General features: G+C 48.1%; 1 protein-coding gene across 1 annotated transcript in view; it reads left to right on the top strand.

Moving 5' to 3' along the window:
• Window positions 1–372: 372 nt before the first annotated feature.
• Window positions 373–17,142, top strand: part of SPTBN4 (spectrin beta, non-erythrocytic 4) — a 72,196-nt gene continuing 55,426 nt past the window's right edge. The window contains exons 1-3 of the mRNA XM_028095669.2: window positions 373–517; window positions 2,617–2,803; window positions 16,494–16,645. Of these exons, the coding sequence (XP_027951470.1) occupies window positions 2,632–2,803; window positions 16,494–16,645 (324 nt within the window). The 5' untranslated portion in view covers window positions 373–517; window positions 2,617–2,631. The remainder of the gene's footprint in view (window positions 518–2,616; window positions 2,804–16,493; window positions 16,646–17,142) is intronic.

Consider the following 17,142-nt stretch of genomic DNA (forward strand, 5'->3'; position numbering starts at 1 on the left):
AGTGTGGGACCCCATGTGAGCGTGTGACTGCGTCTGAGTTTGAGTGTTTGACTCTGTGTGACCCCGTGGGGGGGGTGATACTGTGTGAGTGTGTGGCTGTGGGTCATGTTTGCGAAGCTGTATGTGACCCTGTGTGTGTGTGTGTGCCAGTGTGGGAGTATGTGACCCCGTGAAGGATGCGTGGCTGTGTGTGACGCTACCTCTGGCCCCGTGAGTGCTGTGGCTCGGTGTGTGACCGCGCGTGGGCCAGCGCTGCAGGCGGCCGAGGCGGCGGGGGACGGAGGGCGGGGAGGGGGTCCCGGGGGCGCGCCGAGCGCGGCGGCCGCGCGAGCGGGGGAGGCGCGGCGGCGGCGGCGGCGGCGGCGGCGGCGCATGCGGATCTGGTCGAGCGGCGGGGCCGGCGGGGCCCAGCGGAGCCGGGCCGGGCCGGGCCGGGCCGGGCCCCCGAACGCCGACAGGGAGGGCGGTCGGGCGCCGCGAGCAGCGGGGACAGCGGCACCGGCGGCCGCGGGCCCAGGTGAGCGGCGTGGGGTGAGAGCCCCTCCCTGCAGCATCTCCCCACCTGCCCGAGCATCCCTCCCCCGCGTGCTGTGGGCATGGCCTGAGCCCCTAGGGTCTCCCGGGCTGGAGGAGGGGAAGGGTCCAGGGCGGAAGGAGCCCCCACCCCTCAGCCCAGCCAGCCTCGCGCCGTGCGTGGGTCTTCCACCCAGGCCTTGTCCTTCCCGGGCCCCCTCCTTGCGAGCAGTGACTAGACTGCAGGGACAGAGAGGTGCGGCCTTGGAAGGGTTAAAGCATCGATTCCCACCCCCAGCCTCGAGCCTTTGCTGGGGCCGCAGGACACCTCTCTCCACCTCCCCCATCTCCTTCTCCTCCCTTCCTTTTCTCCATTCAGTCGCGTAATGGCCAGTGCCCTTCCGCGGGCTGACGCTCACCAAGTGCTAAGTGCCTCCCCATCCCCAAGTATCCTCCACTGAGGAAACAGTTATGATCAGCATTTAACAGGGAGGGAAACTGAGGCAGAGAGGCCAAGTTAAAGATGGGTTAAAGACACAGCGGGAATAAAGCAGGGCTTGAACTCATGTCTGTCTGACTTGAGCACAGGCACTTTGATTTGCTACGATATGTGACCAGAGGATGAATAATAATAGCAAGGACCATGTATCAAGGGCTTGCATGTACTAGATACCATGTTCCCTGCATTATTAACTGATTTCATCCACAAACATCCCTAGGAAATGGGCACTGTTATCATTACCATTTTACAGATGAACAAACTGAGGCCTAGAGAGAGGAAGTGACTGGCCAAGGTCACACAGGTGGTAAGTAGCCATATGCCCACTTAGAGCTCTCCGTGGAAGGAGAGAAGAATAACAGTGAATTTTGGAGTGTCCACCAAAAGGGCAGTCTCCACTACACTGACCAAGACCTGGACCCTGCTTTCCTACAATCTGGTGGGTTGTCAACTGTCTGAGTCTTTGAGAAGGACATTGATCTCCCCGCAGCTCCCTCCTTTCTTAGTTTTGGAATCAGGGGGCCGGGAGGGAGGAGGAGACGCATCTGATGTCTCTCACCCCCTTAAATTTCATATTTGCAATCTGGCAGTGTTCTAGAGCCTAGCTCTGGATCAGACAACACGTCAGCTAGCTGTTACCACAATAATGCTACGTAAGGAACCACCCCCAAACTCAGTGTCTTAAAAACACTGAGCGTTTATTTAACCATCAAGTCTGAGGTCAGTGATTTAGGCTGGGCTCAGCTGGGCAGTTTTTGTGGTCTCGACTGGGTTTATTCACATGTTGGGATGTGGGGTTGGGAGCGGTGTTAGCTGATGTAGTTGGCCTTGGCTTCAGTGACTGCGGCCTTAGACGGGGACTATGCTGACAATGTTTTCCTCACCCTCACAATCAAGCACAAGCGAAAACATGCAAAGTCTCTTGAGTTTTAGGCTCAAAATTCACCAGCACTTCCACCTACTTCTGTTAGTCAGAGCTCGTCATGGGGCCAAACCCAGAGTCAGGGTTGCAAGGGGACACTCTTCCAATTTTCCCATCCCTACAGTAGAAGAACGGTCAAGAGTTACATGGCAAAGGATGCAGTTATAAGGGTGAAGAATTGGGGCTGTTTAATGCAATCATTTGATCACAGTACCTGCATTTGAACTCTGGCTACCCACTAGCTTTGTGACCTTGGGCCTCAGTTTCCTCCTCTGTAAAATAGGCCAAATACTAGCCTATCTTTAGGGAATTAAATTTGTGGGAATTAAATAAGATAACACCTATGGAAGTCCCGAGGGCAGCACAAATACTCAAGAAATGTTATTTCTTGTTCTTACTGCATTGTAGAGTTCTCCTGCTAACAGTGTCATCATTCTAACAATAATACAGGGACAGTTTGCCCAGCCCCTACCCTCTGCCAGGTGCTAAGCTGGGTGCTTCACCAACAGCCCTATGAAGTGGCCAGGACGAACATGACTTGTCAGTAGTAGTCTGTGCACTTGAAAGACAGGGAAACTGCGGGTAAGGGAGTCGACAGGACTCACAGCCTGTCCACTGTTAGAAGCGGGACCTCTGAGCTCAGGCCCTGTTTCTAGCCTAATGTGCCTCTGCTTCTCCCCAGGCCTCACCTTCCCCAATGGCACAGGTACCGGGGGAAGTAGACAACATGGAGGGCCTACCGGCCCCTAACAACAACAATCCCACAACCCGCTGGGAGAGTCCTGATCGGGCCTGGGAACGTGAGCAGCCAGCAGCCTCCACTGCAGCCGCCTCCCTCTTTGAGTGCTCCCGGATCAAGGCCTTGGCAGGTACCTGGAGGAAGGTTGGGGTGGGAGGGGGAAGGGAGGAGGCTGCTGGGGTGGTGTCTGTGTACCTCCGCATTCCAGAACCTTGGTAGCCTGGAGGATGGGAAAGAGACTCACAGACACTTTGCAGGTGAAGCTATAGACCAGCACCGTCCAGTGGAATGTTCCACAGTGACGGGAAAACATTCTCTCTCTGGGATGTCCAATATACTAACCACTAACTACTAGTACTTCCGGCTGTAAGCGCTTGCAATGTGGCCGGTGCTTCTTGAGGGACCGAATTTTTAATTGTATTTCGTTTTAATTAATTTAAATGTAAATAGCCACATGTGGCTGGTGGATACTGGATGGGGCAGTGCTGCCTTAGAACCTTAGAAATGTAGAGTTTCAGAAATGTGGGATTTTATAAGCATATTTTCTTAGAACTGCAAGACACTGAAATATTGGATTTTTGGGCCTTGGAATGTCATGCTCAGAGATTCTTCAAACTTGAGGCCTTTAGAAATGACACTCTTAGAACATAGAACTTTATAAGCACAGACCTTAGAAATTTTAATCATTGATTTCCCCCACCCTCCGCCAGGATCTTAGACCCTTAGAAACCTAAACTCTAATACACATAGATCCTTGGGGCTTTATAACCCTAAACCTTTAGAATTTCAGATTAGAATTGTAGATCCTGAGAATTTTGAGGTAGAATGACTACACCTTCCAGCTTTTAGCACTGAAACCCTCAGTCTGGGGCCAACCAGGATGGTGAGCAACCCAACTTTCATGTTTTAGAACAATATAAGCAAAGACGAGAGGGCTGTAGAACTTCAGAAGCATTTGATCATCAGCATTAAAACTATGAGCAAAGGGGCGTCTGGGTGGCCCAGTTGGTTAAGCTTCTGACTCTTGATTTCAGTTCAGGTCACGATCTCAGGGTCATGGGATCAAGCCCTGCCTCAGGCTTCTGCGCTCAGTGTGGAGTCAGCTTGGAATTGTCTCCCTCTACTCCTCCCCCCACCACCATTCGCACTCTCTCTCTCAAATAAATAAGTTTTATGGGGCGCCTGGGTGGCTCAGTCGGTAAGCGTCTGCCTTCAGCTCAGATCATGATCCTGGGGTCCTGGGATCAAGCCCTGCACTGGGCTCCAGCCCCCGCATTGGGCTCCTTGCTCAGCGGGGAGCCTGCTTCTCCCTCTGCCTGCCACTTCCCCTGCTTGTGCTCTCTTTCTCTCTCTGACAAATAAATAAATAAAATCTTTAAAAATAAATAAAATAAAATAAAAAACTTAAGAAAAAAACAACCATGAGCAAAGAGCCTGAGAACCTTCAGAGACAGGTAACTTCATAATCATTAACTTTAAGCCTTTAAAACATTAGACCCTTGGGACCTTTATTATCTTGGGAATGTGGAATGTTAGAAACATAAACTATAGATTGTAGTAATCATGAAATCTTAAAACCCTAAGGTCGGAATCAGTTCCCTGAGAATCTCAAGAATTTTAGTAACTCAACATTTGACAATCATGGGATCTTTGCTACTAAGAGTCTTGGAACTTCATAATTGTAGGATGTTGAACAGTGGTGTCCAACCCAAGGGCCTCTGGGAAGCAGGTACATGAAGAAAAGAGTAGACTGGGGACCATGGTCAGCTGGAAAGCAGCACCCTGGTCACCAGCTCCAGCCATGGGGAAATGTGGGCCTCAAATTGCTAGCAGTGATGTTTATCCTCAATTTCCCAATTTAAAAAAAAATCTGTATGTGCCACAAAGTATGAACCAATATTAACTCCCAGACTGCCGGCTTCCTCTGATTGAGAAACTACAGCGGTATAAAAATGTACTCTTGGAAACTTAAAATCATACTTTCAGACTCTTCAAGCCTTAAAAACTTGGGATCACATCAACTTAGAATTCTAGAATTTATCCACAAAATATTTATTCAGTGCCTGCCCTGTGCTGGACAATACGAGGGACATAAGGGTGACTGAGCCAGCCCACGGGGCTCCCAGGCCACTGGGAGAGTTAGATCCAGCCAGAGACTGATGACCCCGAGTGGTCAGGGCCCAGATGGTGAGGCACAGGTGGAGGGCTGGGATGGGGAAGCCCAGGGACTATAGAAGCTCAGATAAGGTACCTGATTCAATCCAGAGGGTCAGGGTGCTTCCTGGAGGAGGAGGTACTGAAGCTGAGCCCAGAAGGATGAATAATAGTGAACCCTGGGGTGGAGAGTGAAAGAGAAGACCTCCAAAAGTTGCAAGTGGCTAGATTGAAGTAGTGAGTAAATGACAATGTGAAAGGAGGCAGTGAGTTAGACCCTATAAGCCACCATGAAGGGTGTGAGGGCACTGGGGAGCTATGGTAAGATTTTAAGCAGAAGTGGGATGTGGTAACATGGGGATCAAGGACTCTTCGCATCTGAGAACCACTGATTCACAGAACATCAGTGCCGAATACCACAGACAGACAAACATCTAGTCCACGGAAATGTAGGGATCCCCTATAAGAAAAAAAAATTCTCATACACTCCCTGTGTCTACTTAAATTATTATATCTATAATTTTCCTAAGTGCAACAAACCGACGATTCTGTTTATATGTCTTATGCCTACAGTTCTCTAGAACTAAAACACGTTATATTGGACTCCAGAACCAAAGTGAAAAACCAGTTAACGTTCAGGTTGGGGCGCCTGGGTGGTTCAGTTGGTTAAACGTCTGCCTTCAGCTCAGGTCATGATCCCAGGGTCCTGGGATCGAGCCCCACATTGGGCTCCCTGCTCAGCGGGGAATCTGCTTCTCTCTCTCCCCCTGCCCCTTCACCCTGCTCGTGCTCACTCTCAAATAAATAAAATCTTAAAAAAAAAAAAAGATTCCGCTTAACAGTAACTTCAGGATGCTGTTTATACTGTTTAAATGATGTTGCTGCTCGAAATCCTAATGCTGTGACGTAGATCGCTAGGGTGCATTTTCTTTTGCATCCCTTTGCTTACTTCTCTCATGGTTTTTCTTATTCAAACTATAAGGCCAAACCTTTAAGCAGAGTTCTGAGTAACACGCTTTTGTATGAACACGTTTGGGAAAATTATCTGGACTCCATGCTCAAGAGAGTTCCCTTAATCATGCTCCCCGGTTTATGGCTCGCTGTCCTCATCAGTCTATGTGAGGACCCTCTCTTCCTCTTTATCTATTCACCTAGTCTCTTTGCTTTTTAACATTTTTTAAAAAGAAATCTTTACGCCCAACGTGGGGCCTGAACGTGAAATCCTGAGATCAAAAATCTCGTGCTCTACCAACTGAGCCAGCCAGGCGCCCCTATTCATTTATTCTCTTTTATTCTCACATCTCGCACCAGTGCCTTCTCTCCTATGGGCAACCATTCTAATTGTTTGTTTGTTTGTTTGTTTGTTTGAAGAACAGGCTATTTGCTTATTTATTTTTATTTTTTTAGAGAGAGAGTGTGCGTGCATGCGCTCTAGTGGGGTTGGGGGAGGGGCAGAGGGAGAGGGAGAGAGAATCCCAAGCCAGCTCCACACTCAACACAGAGACCATCATGGGGCTCGATCCCATCACCCTGTGATGAAGACCTGAGCTGAAATTAAGAGTTGGTCGCTTAATCAACTGAGCCACCCAGGCGATCCCCATTCTGATAGTTTTAATGCAAATTATTATCTTTGCATGCCGATGATTTTGCAAAATGTGCATTGTTAATTAGTGTGCATGTATACATGTATTTTAACTGTTTATTAAAGTATTACATGCACACAAAAAGGCAGATAAATCGTGAGTGTCCAGCATTTCCACAGGTGAGCACCCTCTGGTAAACAATCTCCAGATAAGGAAAGAATAGGACCACCCCAGAGAAGTCCCCCTCAGGCTACCTCTCTCACTACATCCCAAGAGTAAACACTATCCTAACTTCTAACAGCACGCACTAGTTTTTTTTTTAATTTTTTATTGTTGTGTTAATCACCATACGTTACATCATTAGTTCTTGATGTAGTGTTCCATGAAGCACGCACCAGTTTTGCTGGTGTTTGAACTTCATATAAATAGAATCTTGAAGCGTGTACCCCTTTGTGTCTGGCTTCGTTCACTCAACACTGTGCTGATGAGATTCATCCGTGTCTACCTGTCCTTGTAGGATATTCCTGCTCGTTGCTGTATAGTATTCCACAGTGTGAGTATGCCATAGTCTATCCATTCACCTGTTGATGAGCATTTGGGTTACACCTCGTTTAGGGCTATCACAAGCTGACTATTGCAAGCCTGTAATTCCTGGTATTTCAAACTATTACAAACTGTTGCTGCTTTAAACTTTCTAATACAGGTTTTTGGTGGGCGTAAGCACTCATTTCCACCCAGGAGTGAAAGCATTGGGTCATAGTGTAGGTGTATATCTAACTTTAGTGGAAACTGCCGGTTTGTGTCATTTTATATTCCCACCACCTGTGTGTGAGGGCTTCAGTTCCTGTACATCCAACTCTTAGTACGGTCAGTCTTTTTAATTTTAGCCATTCTGATGGGTGTGCATTCTATTGTGGTTTTAATTTACATTTTCCTGGTGACTAATAACAACTAATGAAATAGAGCACCTTTTCATATGTTTATTGACTATTTGGATAGCTTCCTGTGAAGTGCCCATTCAAGTCCTTTACCTATTTGCATATTAATTTTCCTGCCTTTTTCTGATTGTTTTGTAGGAGTTCTTATATGTCCTGGGTACAGGTCCTTTGTCAGATAGATGTGTTGTGAATATTTTCTCCCACTATGTGGCTTGTCTTCTTGTTCTTTTAATGTTGCCTCTTGATGAGCAGTATTTCTTTTTTTTTAAGATTTTATTTATATATTTGAGAAAGAGAGAGAGCATGAGCAGGGGGAGGGGCAGAGGGAGAGGGCAGACTCCCCGTTGAGCAGGGTACCTGATGTGGGGCTCCATCCCAGGACCCCGAGATCATGACCCGAGCTGAAGGCGGAGGCTTAACTGACTGAGCCACCCAGGCACCCCAATAAACACTAGTTCTTAACTTAAATGTAGTCTAATTTGATCATTAATAATTATTTCCTGTGTCGCTAACACTTGGTGTCTGAAGAAATCTTCGCGTACTTTAACGTCTTGGAGATTTTTTTTTTTTAAAGATTTTATTTATTTATTTGGGAGAGAGAGAGAGAACATGAGAGGGGGGAGGGTCAGAGGGAGAAGCAGACTCCCTGCTGAGCAGGGAGCCCGATGTGGGACTCGATCCCGGGACTCCAGGATCATGACCTGAGCCGAAGGCAGTCGCTTAACCAACTGAGCCACCCAGGTGCCCTTGGAGATATTTTTTAATGTTTTCTTCTAAAAGTCTTATTTATTCCTTTCACATTTAGATTTATAAGCCAGCTGATATTTACTGTATTTATTACTGTGTACAGTGTGAAATGTCGGTCAGGGTTTTGTTTTTTTTTTTTTTGCCACATAGATATCCAGTTGACTCAGTTCCATTTATTGAGAAGACTTTCTTTTCCCTACTGAACTGCAATTTCACTGTTACAAAGCTGAGAGCTCTATGTATATGGGTTTGTGCATGCAAGCATTGCTCATTGGTGAAGGTTTTAGCATATTCTAGATGGTGGGTTTTTGTTTTTAAGTAAGCTCTAGGCCCAACACGGGGCTTGAACTCACAATGCTGAGATCAAGAGTCATATGCGTTTCCCACTGAGCCAGCCAGGCGCCCCTAAGATTGCAGTTTTTGCATTGTCTTCCCATTCAGCACTATGCCTTAAGACTCAGCCATGTGGGTGCACCTGGGGGACTCAGTCGGTTAAGCGTCTCACTCTTGATTTCAGCTCGGGTCATGATCTCAGGGTCGCGGGATCGAGCCCCGGGACAGGCTCCCCTTTGGGCATGGAGTCAGCTTGGGATTCTTTCTTCCTTCTCCCTCTGCCTCTCCCCACTTGTGCCCCCCCCTTCTCTCTCAAATAAAATAAAATAACAATCTAAAAAAAAAAAGAAAAGAAAAGGCTCAGCCATGTGGCACTGTGCGCATCTACTATATTGCTCCTAACTGCTGCATGGAGTCTATGGTATGAACTCACCATATTCGATTTTCCCAGTGATGGACAATGAGGCTGTCTCGAAGCCCCAACCTGCCCTTATCCACTGCCCCCCAACTAGGGGGTATGCCCTAACTTAATTTGACTCCGATCGCTTCCCAAATGGCTGCCCTGGTGTCTAACCCCCACCAACAGGCATGGGGGTTATGATGTACCCAGGTTTCCACCACTACTTGGTATCCACCGGCTTCCTAACTTTTCTCAGACCAGTAGCTAAACATCCTTGACATACTAAGTGTTACTATATCCTTTCCCCTTAATCAACAATGGATAAAAGAGCAGTTAGTTATTCCTCAGCTCTATGAAAGTCTCTGTGTACTAAAGGTATGAATACATTGAGGTCTTATTCTAAGGAAGTGTGTTTTGCTTCTGACTAGTGATTACCACAGCGGAGAATATATAAATGACAACTCATAAGATGCCTGGGTGGTGCGGTTGGTTAAGCGTCTGCCTTCAGCCCAGGTCATAATCCCAGGGTCCTAGGTTCAAGTCCCGAGTCGGCCTCCCTGCTCAGCGGGGAGCCTACTTCTCCCTCTGCTTGCTGTTCCTCCTGCTTGTGCTCTCTCTCTCCTTCTCTCTCTCTCTTTGACAAATAAGTAAATAAAATCTTTTTAAAAAGTCACATAAAGGGGCGCCTGGGTGGCTCAGTCGTTAAGCGTCTGCCTTCGGCTCAGGTCATGATCTCAGGGTCCTGGGATCGAGCCCCGCATCAGGCTCCCTGCTCGGCAGAAAGCCTGCTTCTCCCTCTCCCTCTCCCACTCCCCCTGCTTGTGTTCCCTCTCTCGCTGTGTCTCTCTCTGTCAAATAAATAAATAAAATCTTAAAAAAAAAATAGGCCAGAGTAGCCAACAAAATGTGAGAAATTACTAAGTGATAAGTAGACATTTCAATCAGCTGAACATACTTTCACTGATTGTAACAAGGGCAGTTTGGCTAAAACCTAGAAACTTAAATTGGAAGGTACTAATAACTGTTCCTCAGATGTCTATTTTCACACCCACCATATAAGGTAAATGCTAAAAATTAGTGTTACACACATCATTACATAAACATTCTCATGTAGGGTAACTTTTCTACAAATACAAACTTGGCTTTAGCGACAACTAAAATTCAACAGGCTTTGAATCCCATTTCATGAGAAAAACTAGGCCGCAGTTCTCAAACTGTGGCCCAGACACTCTGGAAGGTCAAACGTTTCATACTTCAAAGAGCTTAGTCTTTTTTATTCTTCCCTTCTGAGTGTATGGTGGAGTCTTCTGGGGCTGCAATGACTTCTTCACTCTACTGGCTCATCAACTGTGTGCTTGTGTAGACTTGTATTTGAAATTTTTCTTAGTTTTAATTCCTAATATAGTAAATATCAATAAATAAAACCACTATCGAGAAAAAAAAACTTAGGGCGCCTGGGTGGCTCAGTTGGTTAAGCGACTGCCTTCGGCTCAGGTCATGATCCTGGAGTCCTGGGATCGAGTCCCATGTCGGGCTCCCTGCTCGGCGGGGAGTCTGCTTCTCCCTCTGACCCTCTCTCCTCTCATGCTCTCTCTCTCACTCTCTCTCTCAAATAAATAAAATATAAAAAAAAATCAAAATATCATTAAAAAAAGAAAAAAATTAAAAAAAAATAAAAAGTCACATAAAAAATGACAACTTACTATGAGCACAATGGCAGAGGTAGGACAGTTGTCATTTGGGTTGGAGTCTTGACAACCCAAAGGTATGGGTGCCAGCTAGATTCACGGCAGGAAGCAGATGGCTCCCCTCAAGGGAGTAAAATTGAGGAGAGCTTAATGAAGGGACTAATTACAGAGGTGTGGCCAGAATTATGGGAACTTACAAGGCCAGTGGACACCCCAGGGACTGGGGCAGGGCAGGGAGTGGTGAGGGGGCAGAGGCCTCCCAAGTTGGGGGTGTAGAGGGAGGAACCAGGTGCTGATGAAAGCTTTCAGTTCAGGCAGGGAGGGAATAAATCTCTCAGCCCTTCCTTTCTCTTTTTTGTTTTTTAAATTTAATTTATTTATTTGAGAAAGAGAGAGAGCGTGCAGAGGGAGGAGCAGAGGGAGAGGGAGAGAGAATCTCAAGCCGACTCTCAGTTGAGCCCGGAGCCCAATGCGGGGCTCGGGGCTCGATCTCAGGACCCTGAGATCATGACCTGAGTGGAAATCAAGAGTCAGATGCTCAGGGCGCCTGGGTGGCTCAGTTGGTTAAGCGACTGCCTTCGGCTCAGGTCATGATCCCGGAGTCCCGGGATCGAGTCCCACATCGGGCTCCCTGCTCAGCAGGGAGTCTGCTTCTCCCTCTGACCCTCCCCCCCTCATGCTCTCTCTCTCTCATTCTCTCTCTCAAATAAATAAAATCTTTAAAATAAATAAATAAATAAATAAATAAAATCTTAAAAAAAAAAGTCAGACGCTCAACCAACTGAGCCACCCAGCACCCCCTCCTTTCTCCTCTAACCTGCTAGCCAAACCCAACCGAAAGTCTGAGGCCTTTGGGGCTTGTGGAGCCCATTCATACAGTCCACACGAGCAGTCTCCCTGGGCCCAGAGCACGTGCAGAACAGTAGAGGCGACACCCCAGGGGCAAACGGAAGGTACCCTACTGGTAGCCAAACATGCTCACCAGCACAGTAAACATTCAGTGTCATCTGAGGTCAGAAGTGGCACTCTGGGACCTATCTGGTTTCACCTCCACTGTGGTTTTTGTTTTGTTTTGTTTTTTAAGATTTCTTTATTTAGGGGCACCTGGGTGGCTCAGTCTATGAAGCGTCTGCCTTCGGCTCAGGTCATGATCCCAGGGTCCTGGAATCGAGCCCCGCATCGGGCTCCGTGCTCAGCCGGGAGCCTGCTTCTCTGTCTCCCTCTGCTGCTCCCCCTGCTTGTGCTCTCTCTGTCAAATAAATAAATAAATAAATAAATAAAATCTTAAAAAAAGAAAAAGATTTATTTATTCATCTGAGAGAGAGTGCCCATTGCCCTCGAGTGGGGGAGGGGCAGGGAGAGAATCTCAAGCCGACTCCCTGCTGAGCATGGAGCCCAGGATAGGGCTGATCTCACAATTCCTGAGATCAGGACCTGAGCCGAAACCGAGTGCGAAGCTTAAGTGACTGAGCCGGCCAGGTGCCACACCCCCACCGTGTTTTGTTTGTTTGTTTCTTTTTTTTTTTTTAAAGATTTTATTTATTTGAGAGAGAGAGAATGAGAGACAGAGAGCACAAGAGGGAAGAGGGTCAGAGGGAGAAGCAGACTCCCCGCTGAGCAGGGAGCCCGACATGGGACTCGATCCTGGGACTCCAGGATCATGACCTGAGCCGAAGGCAGTCGCTGAACCAACTGAGCCACCCAGGCGCCCTAAAAATAGGGAGATTTTTGTCTTTAAAAATCCAGATTTAGGGGGCGCCTGGGTAGCTCAGTCGTTAAGCGTCTGCCTTCAGCTCAGATCATGATCCCAGAGTCCTGGGATCGAGCCTGACACTGGGTTCCCTGCTTGGCAGGAAGCCTGCTTCTCCCTCTCCCACTCCCCCTGCTTGTGTTTCCTCTCTTGCTATCTGTCTCTCTGTCAAATAAATAAATAAAATCTTTTAAAGAACAATCCAGATTTGGGGCTCCTTGTGGAATATCAAATGATATGACAACATTGGGGCTCCGTTCCAAGGAGGCTCTGGTCACAGGGGCTGTGTGGCCGCTGCCCCTGTTCTAGGGCCTCGTTTTCTCAGTTTCGGAGCCTGCCTGGCCCCTGTGAGCATTTCAGTTCTGGGCCCCAATTCCATGCTAACAAGATTGTAGTCACAAAAACCAAAATCTCACGGCATCGTGCTTTATGAAGTCACCAACTGGATGGCCCTGGAGGTGTTTCTACTCATTTTCTTTGGGTATCATCAAAATGAAATTATGAAATAAAAATATATTCTCATGGATCCCTGTCTTCCAAGCATGAGTTCCATTGATCAGAATCCATTGATTTAGTCCAAACCCCTCATTTTGCAAACGGGAAAATGGAGGCCCAAAGGGGAGAAATGTCTGCTTGAAGTCAAACAGCATGTTATCAATAGAGGCAGGACCGAATGCAATTGTCCTCATTCTGGCACCACACTGGGAATGCACAGAAGTCCCACTTTGGCTTCAGCGTTGGCCAAAATCTGGTGTTTGGCTCGGGAACCCGCTATTGGAAGGCAAAATAACCAAATACTCAATTCAATGTCTATTCCGTTACCACTTCCTGGTGTGTGATTGATAATCAGGCGTTCACACAGGGCCTCATCCCTCTCCACACAGCACAAAACGCACATTTTTAAAAAAGATTTTATTTATTTATTTGAGCGTGCGCACAAGTAGGGGGGAGGGGCAGAGGGAGAGGGAGAAGCAGTTTCCCTGCTGAGCAGGGAGCCCGATGCGGGACTCGATCTCAGGACCCTGGGATCATGACCCGAGCTGAAGGCAGACGCTTAACCGACTGAGCTACCAGGTACCCCCAAAATGCACATTTAAACAAACAAGGTATTTCATATGGATTTACTATTAATTTCTGCATATTCACTTTCAAATTAGAAGTAAACATTCAAGATCTTGTTTAAAGTAAAAAAAAATACAGGTCAGTGGATATTTTCTAGCAATGTATATATATTTTCACTGCCAGAATCAAGTGCAATATTTAATATTACAAAAGAGGGGCGGGGGCGCCTGGGTGGCTCAGTCGTCGGGCGTCTGCCTTCGGCTCAGGTCACTGTCCCAGGGTCCTGGGATCGAGCCCCGCGTCGGGCTCCGCGGGAAGCCTGCTTCTCCCTCTCCCACTCCCCCTGCTTGTGTTCCCTCTCTCGCTGTGTCTCTCTGTCAAATCAATAAAATCTTTAAAAAAAAAAAAAAAGAGGGGCGCCTGGCTGGCTCAGTTGGTGCAGCATGAGACTCTTGATCTTGGGGTCATGAGTTTGAGCCCCACGTTGAGGGTAGAGTTTACTTAATAACAAAAATAATATTATGGGGCACCTGGGTGGCTCAGTCAAGCGTTTGACTCTTTTTTTAAAAAATTTTTTATTGTTATGTTAATCACCATACATCATTAGTTTTGGATGTAGTGTTCCATGATTCATTGTTTGTGCAAGCGTTTGACTCTTGATCTCAGTTCAGGTCATGATCTCGGGGTCATGTGATCGAGCGCCAAGTCTGGTTCCACACTCAGAAGGGAGTCTGCTTGGCCCTCTCCCTCTGTTCCTCCCTGGCTTGTGTTCTCTCTCTTTCTCAAATAAATAAATAGAACCTTAAAAAAAAAAAAAAAGACTCACCCGATTTAAAAAAGGACAAGGGATTTGCATAGACATCTCTCCAAGGAAAATACACCAATGGCCAATAAACATAGGAAGATGTTCACCATCATTAGTCACCAGGGAAACGCAAATCAGAACCACATTGGGAGACCACTTCATACCACTAGGATTGCTGTGATCAGATGGGGAATAGCAAGGAGTGTTAAGGATGTGGGGACCCCGGGACCCTTGTACAGCACTGGTGGGAATGTAAAATGGTGCGGCCACTTTGGGAAACAGTCTGGCAGTTTCTCAAAAGGTTAATCGGAGGGGCGCCTGGGTGGCTCAGTCGGTTGAGTGTCTGACTCTCGATTTCGGCTCAGGTCACCATCTCAGGGCCGTGAGATCGAGCCCCACTTGGGGCTCTGCACTGAGCCGGAAGGCTACTTGGGATTCTCTCTCCTTCTCCTTCTGCCCCTCCCCCTGCTTGTGTGCAAGCTTGCTCTCTCTCTCTCTTTCATAAATAAATTTTTTTAAGATTTTATTTATTTATTTGAGAGAGAGAGAGAGAATGAGAGATAGAGAGCACGAGAGGGAAGAGGGTCAGAGGGAGAAGCAGACTCCCTGCTGAGCAGGGAGCCCGATGTGGGACTCGATCCCGGGACTCCAGGATCACGACCCGAGCCGAAGGCAGTCGCTTAACCAACTGAGCCACCCAGGCGCCCCCATAAATAAATATTTTTTAAAAAGTTTAGTCGTAGAGTTAACATAGAACCCAACCATTTCACTCCCAGGTATATACTCAAGATAGCTGAAAACGTGTGTCCACACAAAGACGTATGTACCCGAATATTCATAGCTGCATTATTCATAATAGCCACAAAGTGGAAACAATCCCAATGTCCATTCGCTGGTGAATAGATGAGTAAAATGCAGGATATCCACAGAATGGATATTATTTAGCCATAAAAAAGAAAGAAAGTACTGACACATGCCACAACATGGATGAAACTTGAAAACATCATGCTAAACGACAGAAGCCAGACACCGAAAGGTCATCTATTGTATCGTTCCACTGATATGAAATATCCAGAATAGGTAAATCCATAGAGACAGAAAATAGATTAATAGTTTCCTAGGGCTGGGAGAAGGGGGAATGGGGAGTGACTACTCATGGGCACAGGGTTTTTTCTTGGAGGGATGAAAATGTTCTGATATTAGATGGTGATGCGGGTTGCACCACCCTTGGGAAAATACCAAAAATCACTGAATTTACACTTTAAAAGGGTGAATTTTATAGTATGTGAATTATAGCTCATACTAAAGCTGTTATTAAAAAAAAAAAAAAAGGACGGGCGCCTGGGTGGCTCAGTTGGTTAAGCATCCCACCTTGATCTCAGCTCAGGTCTTGACCTCAGGGTGGTGAGTTCAAGCCCCGCTTTGGGCTTTGGTCGCAGAGCCTGCTTAACCAACTGAGCCAACCAGGCACCCCTTCGCCAAGCCTATTTAAAAAAAAAAAAAAGAAAGAAAAGCTAGTAGGAGAGGTTCCCAAGCAATGTCTTTGTCAGTGAGACAGCCGTTGAGCAGTTGCACACAATCTTCCGCCCCCACCTGTTGGCAGTCACGTGCCTACTCTGGGCCCCAGGGACGTGGGAAACTCGGGATCCAGCTGGCAGTCCAACTACCACAGGGTGGGGGTGGAGGGGTTCTGGTGTGTGTGTGACATGGTTCCTGTCCTCAGCGGGCATTCCTCCTAGCATATCCCTTCCTCTTCATCCCCCACACCTCGCCAGTGCCAAGTTGTATTTTTTTCACCTGTGACTAACTCTCCAGTATGTCCCCTTCTCCCATTCCCACCTTCTGTCCTGGTCCGCTTGTCATCTCTCTCCAGAGTCGCTTCCCCAGTCTCCGCCCTGAGCTGCCATTCTTGCCTTCTCTGACCTACCCTCCCCACTCTCCACGGCAGCCAGAGGTGGTCCTGAAACACGACTCTCATTCTGCCCCACCCCCTCCTTAACCTTCCAAAGCTCCCTAGTGTATTTTCTGTGCCCCCACTAAACTGAGCTCTGGGAGGGAAGGCCTCTGTCTGTCCTAAGTGCTTAAAACAGTGCGGGGCACACAATAGGTGCTCAAATATTGATAGGATGAACAAGGCCAACTGGGATGAGACTCGGGGAAGGCTTCTTGTGGGAAGTGATATCTCAGGAAAGCTTTAAAGGACCTGTCTCCAGCGGGGCAGGGAAGGGTCTGTGCAAAGCCCTGACTGTTGCAGAGCTGGGCGGAAACAGGATCTGGGCCAGGAGTGGAGGGCTGGGGAGAAAATGCAAGGGCTCCGGAGGTATTGGGGATGCGGGGTATCGTCAGAGCCTGTCTTTCAGATGAGCGCGAGGCCGTGCAGAAGAAGACCTTCACCAAGTGGGTGAACTCGCACCTCGCCCGCGTCGGCTGTCATATCGCGGACCTCTACGCCGACCTCCGCGACGGCTTTGTGCTCACACGGCTCCTGGAAGTGCTGTCCGGGGAGCAGCTGGTGAGGGGACCTGAGGGCCTGGGGGAAGGCGGCGGCCCTGGGATCCCGGGCTGGGTTATCATAGGGTCCCGCTTATGGGTGTGTGGAACGTCCTAGAAGGGCCCCGCGAGTTAGCGGGCCTTTATTCAGGTGGGTGGGGCTATGGCACAGAGGTGGGGCTTGGGTGAGCCTGGGGGCGTGGCTGGGAACGGAAGCCGGGTTCTGTGGACGGTGAGGGCCGCGGTTGCCGCGGACTCTGGGCTTGGGGTGGGGAGGAGCTCTGTTGGAGGGGGTGGGGCTATTGGAGAAGGAAGGGGCTTTATTGGAGGGGGCTGGCCTGGGTAGTGCGGTAGCAAGGCGGAGGGCTATAAAATAGGGACAGGATGCTGTTGCAGGGGGTCGATGGGTGAGGGTGCGTTTGTCATCGGAAGGGGAGGTGTAGGTCATGGAACTCTGGGGCACCAGACAGAACGCTGGTGTGAGTTTGGCTTGTGGTATGGGTTGCAGTTGTATTTCTG

The sequence above is a fragment of the Eumetopias jubatus genome, unplaced genomic scaffold (genome assembly GCF_037043125.1).
Source record: "Eumetopias jubatus isolate StellerSeaLion01/CBP00866 unplaced genomic scaffold, mEumJub1_p1.0 scaffold_10, whole genome shotgun sequence".
Lineage (NCBI taxonomy): Eukaryota > Metazoa > Chordata > Mammalia > Carnivora > Otariidae > Eumetopias > Eumetopias jubatus.